Source organism: Limulus polyphemus, unplaced genomic scaffold (genome assembly GCF_000517525.1).
Source record: "Limulus polyphemus unplaced genomic scaffold, Limulus_polyphemus-2.1.2 Scaffold1277, whole genome shotgun sequence".
In the NCBI taxonomy this organism is placed as follows: Eukaryota; Metazoa; Arthropoda; class Merostomata; order Xiphosura; family Limulidae; genus Limulus; species Limulus polyphemus.
Window position 1 is genome coordinate 197,278 of NW_013666887.1, and position 14,630 is coordinate 211,907.

Below are 14,630 nucleotides of genomic sequence, written 5' to 3' on the forward strand. Positions count from 1 at the left end.
GTTTGAATTTGTTATAACATAATGTTTTTAATTGCTGAAGTTTGTTGTAGACAGATTTTGTTATAAATTGTGTTAAATAAGTAAATGAAATAAATTGATATCACACATAGACCTATAATGGTGTCGAGAAAGTAATGAAAAGAAAAATGTTAGTATACTTGATATTACACATTCATAGTAATCTAATCTATATCTGATTAAGAACATAACATCTATGCGAAATCAGTGATGATATATTTGAAATTTACTAAGCAGCTATAATACCATTTACTTTTTATGTAGATTCATTTCGATATTTAAGTCAAAACAATGATGTTCGTTGCTATGTCTGTCTTCTTGAGTGGCACTATAGCATTTCTGTAGAAGTTAATAAATAATAAGAAATACGATAATAATTACAACAGTCAAGCAATAAAACAGTTTGCTCATGTAACAAAGTACTTGTTAAAAAGGGAAAACTATAAATGGTTATAGTGAATTATAGATTCAATAATGTATTGTGATTTATTTGTAGTTTGCCAAAAAGAGAACATCATTACGAAAGTTCTTCAATTCAAGCACACCTGCCTATCGATCGAGATCCAGTCACCTCAAGTACAACATCTGTAGAGAGCAATAATAAGGATCGTGTATTTCTGGAAAATAGCTACCATGGGAAAGATAGCTCCTCAACAATAAAAAGAAAAACGAACAAATTAATTAATTGATAATTTCAACAAGGCTATAGAAAAATTAAAGTTTTCACAACAAAAAACAGGCGTTTGAAACAAACTGTTATTTCGTTAAAGGTGTTTTTGTAAGATCCGAAAAAGAAAATTGAATACGCACCAATGATTATGTTATGCTGAGCATCACCTTTTCTGAAATGGCTTTTAAGAAATATTTAAATGATCGTTGCTTTTTAACAAGGAAAAGAAAAAACAATTAACTCGCAAAGCATATCTTTCACTATTTCGTTCTTAAACTTTGATATTGCAGTTTTACTCAACCAAATTCTACAGTTTTGGAAAACATACTTTCAATCTTGGTCTATTATACTCATTCTTTATTCGAAAGTGGTATTGAAACATTAATAGGGCACTAGGCTTCACTCAAGAAGTATTGAACGCATTACAAGTGGCTAAAAGAGAGAGAGAGAGAAGAAACCAATCAAATTACTTATGCTTTAATGCTACATGAAATAGCCATACGAAAACATGTGGAGCGGGAGAGAAAGAAATGTTTTGGCTAAGTTTATGTTTGTGCAGATACAGAAGACGATAAAACCCCTTGTCAGCAATGTATTGTTGTTTCCCATTATTTAGTTTCTATAGTTCATATTTGTATAGAGAAAATATTTTAATACTAGAAATAAACGACCTTATAACACCAAATTGTTGTTTTTCTTGAACTGAACCCTCAACGTTTTCGTTTATAGCTTCTTCGGGAGCGTTCCACTAAAACTTAAACCACAACTGACAGTTTTGTACTGTTAGTTACGATTTGAGTTTTAGCGGAACGCTCATGAGGAAGCTGTAAAGCAGTGATTCTGAACGTGGGGCGCATGCCCCACAGGGGAGCAATTTGAAAGTGCTACAATAAGAAAAAAATTTCATTCGAGTGTGAAATTTTGGTAAATTTCGAAATTTTACATTATATTATTATAAATTTTCAACACCAAATTTGTTTTCATATTAAGGGGGCATCAAATTTTTTGAGGTGTCGAGGTTGGGCATGGAGCAAAAAAAGGTTAAGAACCACTGCTGTAAAGCGAAACGTTGAGTATTTTTGTTTCTGTAAAGAGCAACTGTTGGCTATTTCTTTATTAATGACATAACACGATAAGAAGAAGGTGTAATTATTTGTAATCATCCAAGTTACCACTTCTCCACGTTGAAATAACTGTGTGGCAATATGTCTCCAGAAAACTTACAGTCCCTGACACCCTAGCAATGAAAAATCAAAACTCTTATGTCATAATCAATGTGTGCTACATGCTAAAACTACAAGAACAAGAAGGCTTACACCTAGAAAATCAATTAGGTTGATTTTATTCCAACATCAGTACTTTTAAATCGGATGGAGTGTTCAAATGTTTGTACAACATTCAAAGTGTATATAGTATCGTTTTACAAACTTCTAAATGTATATAGCGCACTTATAAAATAATTATCTCATAATTAATAAACCTAATTCAGTATTACATGTACTTTATTAGCCTACTCTTTGTGTAAATATGTATAGGTTTCAATATAACACTATTATGATGTATTCAGAAACAATGAACTACAACACTCAACGGTTGTGTGCTATTTCAGTTTTAACACGTGTATAAGCTTATACCGAAAGTTATTACTTTATTATTAATGATACACGCAGACCACAATAAAATTAATGCAGACCAATGCTATTGTAACGAATTTGTTGTTAAGTATTTATTTTAATATGAACGTTGTTTAGATTAAGTTTATATTTAAAAACATGCATAGCTTGTAGTGTTAGATATGTATTGCGAAACTCCCGCCAATTCTCCAAAGTTGTAGAAGATTCTCGAGAGTAGGAATCAACAATATATTTATATACGTAAACGTTTAAATATAGCTCAGTATTATTATGTAATCTGAATTTTCTAGAAAACCTTCCCACGACTATAAATACAACCAACACGACGCGGCAAAAGGGTAGTATCTATTATTAGTTTGCTATAGTCAGTGTGCTATAAACTTTGGAAGCTATAACTGATCGGAAAACTTAAGATATTTGACCAGGAATATTTATAAATTTCGAACGCTACAAATCGTTTAACTTCAGTGGATTCTCATCGGACATTAGTATTTTTACGAAAACATTACCTATCTTCAACGAACCAAAAATTCAGTGTTTGTGGCAAAGGACAAAGCTAGCTAGCTTCCCGGCGGATCGTATCTACATCGACTAGTAATTAACTCGCTCATCGTAAACCCTCCATAAGATATCAAGGAAGTTCCAAACTAGAAAGAAAGCTTTATATTGTTTGTGAGTTTGCAAAACTATTGCTTATAAATTTGTAATAATTGTTATTGTAAATGGTATGGTTATGTGTATATTAAAACATATTTGTGTTAAAAACGAAAACGGTGTACATCAATCTTGTTGGCAAATATCGTAAATTGACTAATATATCGACATATATTTAAATAATAAATCCAAATACAATTTAATTACTAAATTTAAATTATCAGTTAACTCGGCTTCGGATCACTTGAAATTCTAATACTTAAAACTATATTTACAGTTACTGTTCTCTTTTAGCTTTACAATGCCAGTTTTAATAAACATTTTTGTACTTTATTTAGTTATTTTGCTTTTCATAGTTACTATGAAAATTAAAAATTAGAATGAAAATGAATTAGAATATCCCTAGTAAAGTCACAAAAATTGAGATCACCAAAACTGAAGAAGTAAAATGATTACAAAGCATTCATCCACCACTTAGATTACCCTTGCCGTTACCACGGTTACACTCGATAATTTAGGGACCAACGATATGGGTAACGCTTGGCATCAAATGTCAATACAGTGACACTAGCTAATATGCAATGCAGTTCACTATATACATCAGTGGAATGGGTACAGAATAATATTATATAAAAAGCTAAAAACACTAAATTTGATCATATTTTTATTTGTGTGATTTACTCAAATAAACTTTTCTGAACAATAATCTTATATTTTAGTTGGTAGCTTGAAAAGTATTTTATAGAATAACTATTTACCTAGTGGCAGATTTAGCTATTGTTGGGCCTTAGGCGCAACTTGACGTAATCATTTGGATAATTCATGATGGCGTGAATTAGTAACTAATATTGTATAAGATACATATAATAAAATACACTCAAACAGATAAGGAATAAATACCTATCTCATATCAAAAATTCTCTGACTTTTATATCTGCAAACTGGGCAATAATTTCTTCGTAATTCATATGTCTTAATCTCGTTTTCTATGTTCAGAAGTGAAATAGAATATAAACTATTCCGGGATATTGTGGTCAGTAAATAGTTCTTCACTCTTTTTAACACGATCCTGGGATATTATGTTTGGTAAATAGTTCTTCACTCTTTTTAACACGATCCTGGGATATTATGTTCGGTAAATAGTTCTTCACTCTTTTTAACACGATCCTGGGATATTGTGTTCAGTAAATAGTTCTTCACTCTTTTTAACACGATCCTGGGATATTATGTTCGGTAAATAGTTCTTCACTCTTTTTAACACGACCTGGGATATTATGTTCAGTAAATAGTTCTTCACTCTTTTTAACACGACCTGGGATATTATGTTCGGTAAATAGTTCTTCACTCTTTTTAAAACAGAAAATTACCTTTCACGGATATTGCTACTAGGAAAAGTTAAAAAAATTCTCAGCACAGTTTCTACGTTTGGAAATATCGAATGCAATCGATTCGATAGTAAAATATAGATGTCATTCCGGGAACAAAAATTTACTTCTTCGCAAAATTTGAAAAAAAATGTTTCTTTAAATAACTCAGTGTCTAGATTACTCATATATATAAATTATATAGATTTTTCTCATATTCATGTTTTTCTTTGCTATCTTAAAATCATAGAATATTTTAAAATGTATAATAAAATTACTGTAACACTAGAAATGGATCAGTCTCCTCATGTTAACAATACTTCATTATTAGTATTTTCATCAAAGAATATTTTAAGATGTATAATAAAATTACTGTAACACTAGAAATGGATCAGTCGCCTCATGTTAACAATATTTCATTATTAGTATTTTGAATTTAGTTTGGGGTCACTTAAGCGGGCATCCTTGGTATGCGCGTTTTTCATCGAGTGATAACAAGATAAACTCGTCCAAAGACAGAGCTTGAACCACGTGATATGTGTTTACCTTGGAGTTTTCAACGTAGGTGCTAATTACAGTCAACAGAACTACCGTTTAAGGAAAGTTTAACATTAATAAAATCGTACTCTCCAATATGGTTGAAAAACCTAACAATTAAGAAGCATGTTGCCAGTGTATTTCAACAGAGTTTTGAAGGGGATGTCCTGTTCGTCGTTTCACAAGTATCTTATTTGTCTACTTTCCTTCTATGAAACGTATCGAAATATAAGCAACGAAGCTTATTTGGTTATATATTTATGTTATTTATAAGTCGGAATAAATCAATTAATATATTTAGCTAAGTTTCATAATTAAAAGAAGAAATTCAATATCAACCTAATATTTACAAGCATTATAAAAAATATATAGATAGAAAATAGACATACGAAGGAAACATACTTGAAGATGGTTGCAGGGTAGAACCACATAATATTGTTGTAACATTGTTCTTTTGTTGAACTGGTTCTTTTAAATTATTTGGTGAAAATAATTTCAAGACATTTCCTCTTAACGATAACAAATTAGTTTATTTCTTCTCTGGCGTTTCTATAAGCTTGTACACTGATGTAACTGGAAGTCCTACGTTTACAAATTACGTCCAAACGGAAATACCACGCTAAGTGCACCAAGATTCACGTAAAATTTAACTTACACTGATCCACATACTTCATTAAAATTGTCATTAGAAAAAAGGGGCTGATTTACTATTAACTGAAAGTAAAACACATTGACTCAACTCTTCACTGATTCTTGAACTTATAACCTACTCTCATCTTTCAATAATTGTCCACTTTACTCGGATTTCGTGACATCCAATTTAGTACTTTGTAGGTATTTTAGATCTATTTTACCGCCATGCGCTATCCAGCTAACGACTAAATTGAAACGTTAAAAATATGTCTCCGGTGGGAAAGCAGTAAATTTACGGACTTACAACGCCAAAATCCAGCGTTCGATTCCACGCGGAGGACTCAGCAGATAGCTCAGCGTGGCTATGTTCCAAAAACAAACGTTAGAAACATAGCTTAAAACAATACAAATATCCCGAAGCGTGTACAATAAAAGAAACACATGTAGAAGTTCAACAATATTTTACAAACCTTTAAATTTTAATGATCACCCTAACACATACGGACAAGTACAATCACTAATGGATGTAATTTTATATACATACTTATAGTTCACTACTTGAAAGTTTCAATCAACTAGTTCAAGTTTAGTCACAAGAAATTGGCAATTTATCTCTTGTTTAAGCCATAGTTGAAAGGAAAAAACAAAACAAAACACTGATATCAGAAATTAGTTACATATTGGAATAAATTCATACTATGAATGTTAAAACTGCAGACAGGAAAAAATTAAGCACTGCAGAAAATCGATTTTTATGAGAACAACAATATAGAGTGATTTCATAATAAGCAGGCTGTGGTAGATTTGCAAAACCGTTGATGACATTAGAGAACATTTATGATTATTTTTTAAACGTAGGCCAAGCAGAATTAGCTATATTTCTGACAATCTGACTACAAAGTTTCTCGGGAAGTTTCTTTTGCTAAATAGCTAAAGATGTTAACAAAAGAGTCTTATTAATTACTCGAAATTGTCATTCTTTTCTGTTATATCCACCTTCATTCTAATCAATTTCATCACCTGTCTATATGATATGATCATAAATTCAAAGCTTAAGCTCAAATCTATAAGATGAGTTAGGCCTGTGTGCAGAATGTTTGAAAGGCGGGGGGCTAATTTATAAGATCAAAAAACCATACTGTGCGAAGCACAATCAGCATGCAAAACGTGATATTGTTACGGGAGTCTGGAAGCATCACCCCCCCCCCCTAGAAAATTCATCAAAATATAAGTGGTATAAGATTAAATCCGGAAGCAATTTTGCATGAAATATAGATGTATGAAATAATATGGCTGTTCACATAAAATACATAAACATCCATAATACCATAAACTGCTGCGCTATAATTATATAAGCATTTTTTTTTTACATTACCCCCTTCCCTGCGTACGTACATGTGAGTATCCAATACCGTTTGAGTTTATCTGGTATACATAAGGTTAATAAAGATCAACAGCGATATATATTTACAGATTCTTCTTTTATTTTATTTTTTATTCAACACAGGATCCCTCCCTCAACCAGAGACCAAGTAGTGTTTTTGCGTGACAAGGCAACGAACAAGATATTCTATTAACTGTTTCTCGGAGGTGCTGCATATCCCTTGAAAAGTCCGGCTTCGGAATGGCTTTACCACCTTATCAGCAATGATCATACACTCCTATTTATTATCTGTTTTTTCACTCTCAAATCAAATTATGTGACCTTTTGTCTCTGATAGATTTGCCTTATCGAGAGCTGTCAAAATGTCCATCGTGATCTCATCTAAAACGGTTTCACAAGTTGCACTTCGAATACCTCGAAACCTTGCACGGGGAATGGTGATTGATGATGACATGCCAGTCACTGTCAGAGGGTTATTTTTTGAATATTTATTAGGCTCTTGACTGAAAAAGAGTTGAATTGATGGACGAAGAAGAAGGTTCACATAGCGAACCCATCGGTTACACAAGAAGAAATATGGTAATTAACTGATGATATGAATAATCATAATTCGGTCAGTTTCTGTAAACTATGAATTGCAAACGTCATTGCTGTTTGAAAAAGGAAACTGTTAGTAAGCCTGCAATCAAGAATGCAGCTCTAAACACTTCCGGAATTCAACAATGAACAACTCGTATATGTTTGTTTGTTTTGAATTTCGCGCAAAGCTACACGAGGGCTATCTGCGCTAGCCGTCCCTAATTTAGCAGTGTAAGACTAGAGGGAAGGCAGCTAGTCATCACCACCCACCGCCAACTCTTGGGCTACTCTTTTACCAACGAATAGTGGGATTGACCGTCACTTTATAACGCCCCCACGGCTGAAAGGGCAAGCATGTTTGGTGTAACGGAGATTCGAACCCGCAACCCACAGATTGCGAGTCGAGCGCCCTAACCACCTGGCCATGCCGGGCCAAATTTTTTTATAAACAACCAGCATCCGTCTATCCAGTTCACAACTGAAGAGGACCTTGGTAATAAACATCCTTTCTTTGATTAGACAAATACAAGTGAAATCTAGTCGCAAAATTATACAGAAAACTAACACATACACAGATTAGTATTTTAAGTTCGATTATTGTCATTCCATGTAGATTAGAAAGTGTTACGACATCTCTCTCTTCTCATGACTTCTCCTTGTGATCTTAAATGTTTAGAACAATTACATTTGTCATTGTTTTTGTCAACACTGTTACCCACTTCTTTCATTAGCCACTAATTAATAACTGGTAAGAAACAAAGTCGTAGAAAAAGAGGGAAAATAAATGAACCACGATCTTACATGATGCATTTTTACCGGAATCTGGTCCTACACTTTAATGTATTTGTAGAAAATAGTATTCATGCCATTAGTAAAATACCTATGAACAAAGGTCTGATACCTAAACTTGAGCAAAGAAATGTTATTGATAGTATAAAAAGCAATAGATTGGGGAAACCAGTATATCTCTTCAGATTCTCATTAGTTAACACAAATACAACCTACTTCCTTTTGTAATGAGGCAAAATTGGTTATTGGGTGCAGGGAATATACCCATTGGGATAAAAATGAGGTTACTGAAAATAAAAGAGCTGTTTAGCTACAAACAAGAAATTCTGAGTCAAAACACGTCTTGTATCGTGACTACGGTAGAATGTACTTCAATATGTTGTGGAATAAACTTATAAGTTGTGATAAAACTATGTTAACTACATGTGTTTCTTAACGTTTCTCTTGATTTGTGCATCTCAGTAAATAGCGTTTTAGAGATCTTTTTGTCTCTCCTCGTCTAGCCCAACTGGTGTGTTCTGGTATTAAACAAAGGGCCTCTTGGGCATCGACTTGTAGGAAACAAACAATAGTTCCGATATATTGTTTTTAAGAACCTTTGATTTTGAATCCGAAACATGCAAGTTTAAAGGAATGTGAAAAAAAAAATATCTGCAGTTTATATGATTCTTATTACAAATTTCAGGCCCACTAATTGATTTCTAATCATTCCCCAGCTTTCGTCGTTTAAACCTTAAACTGTGGAATAAAACTACTGAATTAGTATCGGGTGTCCCTTATTTACAAGCATTTTAATGAATTGTAGTAATTCGTTCGTTTAAACCTTAAACTGTGGAATAAAACTACTGAATTAGTATCGGGTGTCCCTTATTTACAACCATTTTAATGAATTGTAGTAATTCGTTCCTTTAAACCTTAAACTGTGGAATAAAACTACTGAATTAGTATCGGGTGTCTCTTATTTACAAACATATAAATGAATTGTAGTAATTCGTTCCTTTAACCATTTTAGGTTTACATTTATATCCTTCATTTTTATATATGTTACTATTGTATGCACGGCTAAATAATGCATAAAAAAGCATTTATTTGAAGTATATAAAAAGCACAAATTATTACTTATTACATGATATGTATACACTATTAGAAAAACACATTAATATGTCAACTGATACTATAATACAAATTTGTTAATAAAATTTTTATATAAACACTTCTAAAGGTAAGTTCTTATATATATTATCGAGTATGCATACATACAGTTTAACATAAAATTTAAGTATTCATATATGGAGAAGCATTCTGAAGTGTTTCAGTCGTTGTCCTTTCTGAATGTTGCTTCACTTGTACGACTCAGCTTTGATTCATTAATTGTCAGGTTTTGAATAAGAAGCAGAATACGGACGTCCAGAAGCAGGATTGATCTTCTCCCAGTAACTACGGCAAGCTCTGGAATAACAAGGACAGAAATAATAGTAAAAAACTATGCTGTGGTCAAAGACATAAGAATAAATTGAAAGCCACTTAGATAACCTTTAGTAGGTTCAACGGAACAACTGTTTCCTCACAAAATCTATTCATAAGTTAAGGAAAAACCAAGAACATTACCTTGCTCTAACCCAAGGTTTGGTATGCATCCTCAGCCCTTCACCCCACATGTCGTGTTTCTCCGATGCTATGGGTTTCTTCCCCCTTTCTTTTGCAAGCTCTTCTGCAACAGCACGGATGTGATATGGTTCAAAACCACAACATCCACCAATGTAACGGATTCCAAGATTATAGGCTTCCCTAGCAAAACGGTGTATGTCCCATCTTGAACAAGTCCTGGGTTCCAATGCTACATATATAAACCAACAATAAATAACTTATTTTATTTATATAAGTTACGATTTGTTTACTCATTGCATTTAGTAACAAGGTAATCTAAAATATTAAACCTTATCCCATTAGGAAGTTTTTAAAAAATTATTATACAACAATAACTTACCAATAAACTGCATTACAAATAATTCTGTATTAACAATAGCTTTACAGAGATACCAAGATTTGAGAATGAGAAACAGTATTGGTATGATACGCAAGGGTGCCCTATTTTGTACCTGCTTTTTGGTTATATGGGAGTTTTTAAATTTCCTTTACAGTGTTTCTAAGCAGTTTTAGCAAAAATTTGTTATCCACGAAACTATTGAATTTTGTGTTGTCCTAGTCGGTTTTGTGTTAATGTTCTTTTGACAGAAAACGTCTTATTCTTAACGTAGAAATACTCAAAACAAATAGGGGGTATGGTAGAGAAAGGGGACAGTTTATGGAAGAGGTGTCGAGTCTAGGAGATATCTTCAAACAAGTATATGTCAGATTTGGAGTCGGCATTTTCAGGATAGATAAAACTGCAGAACTTGTCCAACAGTTTTGCTTGTGAAACTAGTGAATTTATGTTCTGTAGAAAAGTCATTCATTGCTTAGCAGATCATGAACATAAAGAGTGGACAGCACAAGTTTATGTATCGGAGGCAATAATAGTATTACCATGTACACAAGTGATGTTAAGTAGTTTAATACAGACAGTATAAACGTCACTTTCATGTAATGGAGTTATAGAATCCACACATTAAATTTCCAATCTTTTGTTCAGAATGTTAACAACATTCGCTCAGATGGTTATCTACCTAACAAGGGATGAATTCTTGGTGTTGCCTTGTAACTATGAATGGCTGGCTATCCAAATAGATACTCGAATGATTGTAGGCATGGTGGGCAAAATAGAAGTTACCGCTGGTGAACAAATCAAAGGTTGACAACACATTTGAGGTCTTTGGCTGAGGATTGTGTTAACAATCGAAAACCAATACAACAAAAGTAACTCAGTGAATAGAAGTTACCGCTGGTGAACAAATCAAAGGTTGACAACACATTTGAGGTCTTTGGCTGAGGATTGTGTTAACAATCGAAAACCAATACAACAAAAGTAACTCAGTGAATATGACAAAGTATTTGTGGAACCAAGTGGCTAATTTTATCAAACAATAGTGATTCAGCAACATTTAGATATAAACAATGTATGTCTGATAAAGCAACCACTGCACTAGATTCTTTGGAGTAATAGGGAGATTGGAGATGCTGAGATGCATCAGATGCTGCACAACAAAGGCATATAACCTTTACAGAGCACTTAGTCATCACCTGTAGCAATTTTCAGAAAGAAGGAAGGTACACCAAGCTTCTGTGTTGATTTCAGATGGATACGCGTGGTAAACATTTCCTTCCCACAAATAGATGAATGTTCAATGCATTAGAAGGTTTTCATTGGTTCAACACCACGGGTCTGGCATCTGGATATTGGCAAGTCAAAGTGAAGGACCAAAACAAATATGAGACTGCTTTTTTAGCTCAAGAGATGGCTTTTTATGCACTCTGCATCATGTTACTCGATTTGTGTGATGCACCAGCCAGTTTTGAGTGGTTAATGGAGCTTACACTCAAGAGATTGGAATGGGAGAGATTCTTGGTCTATGTCAACTATATTTTGGTTTGTGTTCGAGAACCTGAAGATGATATTCCACCATTTACAATAATCAAGCTATTTACTTTAACTGAAAAATTTAACAAAGGTGAATAATATTGGTCACAATGTTGGGAGAGATGGAGTCTCAGTGATACAGTAAAAAGTTTGCAGTTTTCTTCATTTTGTGTCATATTACTGATGGTTTGTAGCAAACGTTTTAAGATAGCGGCCAGGTGGTTACAGTGCTTGGCTTCCAACCTGAGGGTCGCGGGTTCGAATCCCCGTCCCACCAAACATGCTCGCCCTTTCAGCCGTGGAGGCGTCATTATGTGATGGTCAATCCCACTATTCGTTGGTAAAAGAGTAGCCATAGATTTGATAGTGGGTGGTGATGCCTTCCCTCTAGTCTTTTACTGCTAAATTAGGGATGGCTAGCGCATATAGCCTTCGTGTAGCTTTGCGCGAAATTCAAAAACAAACCAAAACCTTAGAGCTCTCTTTAGCGAATTCTCCAGTGCTGGCTTATTCCTATTAAGATTGAGTTTCTATTGGACACTGAAGCCAGTGACAATGGAGTAGAACCTGTGATTGCATACGAAAGCTGTACACTGATGCTGTCTGACAAGATAAGAGTCACTTGAAGTGGCCATATTTATAAATTACATTTGACACTAATTGTATGATAAGAAATTTACGACTTAGGTGGACCACATTTTGATGAATTGGATATTATAGTTGAAACATCTGGAAGGAATGATAGCACACTCGATAATGAAGTTACAACAATATAGCTTTTTCATAGTTCGTAGCCCATAGCTATGTCAGATAATTGATATGTTACCAAAGTGTTTCATGTGGTTGCTGGGTGCAAGTTATATAAACTACTACAGTATTTGATGATGTATAATGATGGCATATGTATATATGTATGTAAAACAAATAACATGGGTGGGGTCCCATGTGCACTAAATACATTAAATGGAATCCATTTTGAGGGTTTAAAAAATTAGTAAGTCAATTAAAAAAATTAAAGCAATGAACAAGAATATAATGAGGATGTAGAGACAAAGGATTTGACCTCAATGTTAAGAATTGATGAATATGATAAGTGAACTCAAATAGCTGACCAGGAAAGGTTTATTAGAAAATGCGGTGTACCTGTTATTTTCATTAATATTGGTAAGATAATGCTTTAATACTAACATTAAAAAATGTGGCAGGCTATGAATTTTCGTAGAAGAGATTAAAATAACAAAGAAACTCACACCCTGGACTGAGAAATAAAATAGTCTTACCTATGTCTTCCCGTAGCATAGTGCAGAAAATATTTCAAGTTATCCAAGTAAGAATATTACTGAACAGGTGAAATTATCAGTAGTACATGAAATTAATGGTTTAGATATCATAACAAAGTATGTGTCTTAGGTGGTTGTGAAAGGAATATTTTCAGTTATATAGATTGCAATATTTTTAATAACCTAACAATTTTACAGAAAGTTTTTTAATGTTGTTTCACAACAAAATAAAATCTTGAAGAACGAAAATGCAGACTGTAAATGTAATAAGGGAAGGCAGAAGTCACCATCTGCATGGTGAAACCTTACAGCTTGTACCGTAATGGTTGCACAATTTGTAATGGAATAAATCTGTAAGGAATGACACTGAAGGCATTGCCAAGGGTTAATGGTCAGACATGAGTCAGAACCTGTTGCTATCTCGAACCCCATTCTTTCCTACTGGCACTGGTGCTTCCTATATGAAAGTAAAATAGTAGAAGGGGATGAGGCTAGATTGGAGTGTAGAACATTGTATTCCATTGTCCAGCAGGGACAGAGGGCAGCATGAACAAAAGGTAGCCGGACCTTGGGATAGTGAAATTCCAAGGTTCTCTGGACACATGACCCATAGGCAAAATTGGGGGTATAAGAACACTACGCTTATAGACCTGTCACTTGACCAGTACCTGATGTTGTAGTTCATGGTCATAATTGTGCATTATGGCCCCCTTTAGCCTATTCAATTGACTGAATATCCAACCAAATAGAATTTAGTCATACTTGCATTTTAATCTGGTAAAGATTTATCCACGACCAATATCTCTTTCATCGACTAGCTAATGGTTGTCTTTTTGTAGCCCTCATTATCATTGACTCATTTTCTAACTATGAAGTCTTACAAGTAATTGCTCCAGGGTGCCCAGGACATTCTTTAGAATGAGGGGCGTAAACTGTCGTGGATAATGAAAGTGTTAGCTTTACCAAAACTGTAAGTGAGCCTAAAGGTGAAGGCATGTTGCTTGTCAATGCATGAACAAGCTAACCCTGCTGTCTCCAGCAGCAAAGCTGTCTACACTAGAGATATCTCAGAAGTACTCTACAGACCAATGAAAATGATTATGGACTAACTCATATTAGATCAGTTATAGTGGTCAAACGTCGTTGTTAGAAGATGGAGATGGAGTGGGACAGTCTTAGGGCCTCTACGTGCAAAAGGAAAATTGACTGAGGCAAAGAGCCACTCCTCCATCAAAATACGAGGAGGAGACCCGGCATCTACAGGTCAGGCTAGCTGAAGCCAAGCAAGCTCTGGAGAGAGCCCAAAATGACCTTTAGGTATCCACCTCTGTCAACCCATAGACATTCTATCATGTACATACAAGGAAATGAGCACCACAATGGAGCCCAAATCCTGGTTGAACACTTGAAATAATTTGATCACAGTCCTGAGATGAACAAAATGTCAATGTTGTCAAAAGTTAAGTGGAAATCATATTGTAATTAATATGAAAGTGATATTTCAAAATAATTATTACACATTTGCATACAGACACACACATATATATATATATATATATATATATATATAT

At 33.9% G+C, this 14,630-nt stretch overlaps 1 protein-coding gene across 1 annotated transcript in view; it reads right to left on the reverse strand.

Moving 5' to 3' along the window:
* Positions 1-9,329: 9,329 nt before the first annotated feature.
* Positions 9,330-14,630, reverse strand: part of LOC106462895 (betaine--homocysteine S-methyltransferase 1-like) — a 15,858-nt gene continuing 10,557 nt past the window's right edge. The window contains 3 exon segments of the mRNA XM_013922859.2: positions 9,330-9,611; positions 9,614-9,711; positions 9,871-10,099. Coding sequence (XP_013778313.2) covers positions 9,538-9,611; positions 9,614-9,711; positions 9,871-10,099 — 401 coding nt within the window. The 3' untranslated portion in view covers positions 9,330-9,537.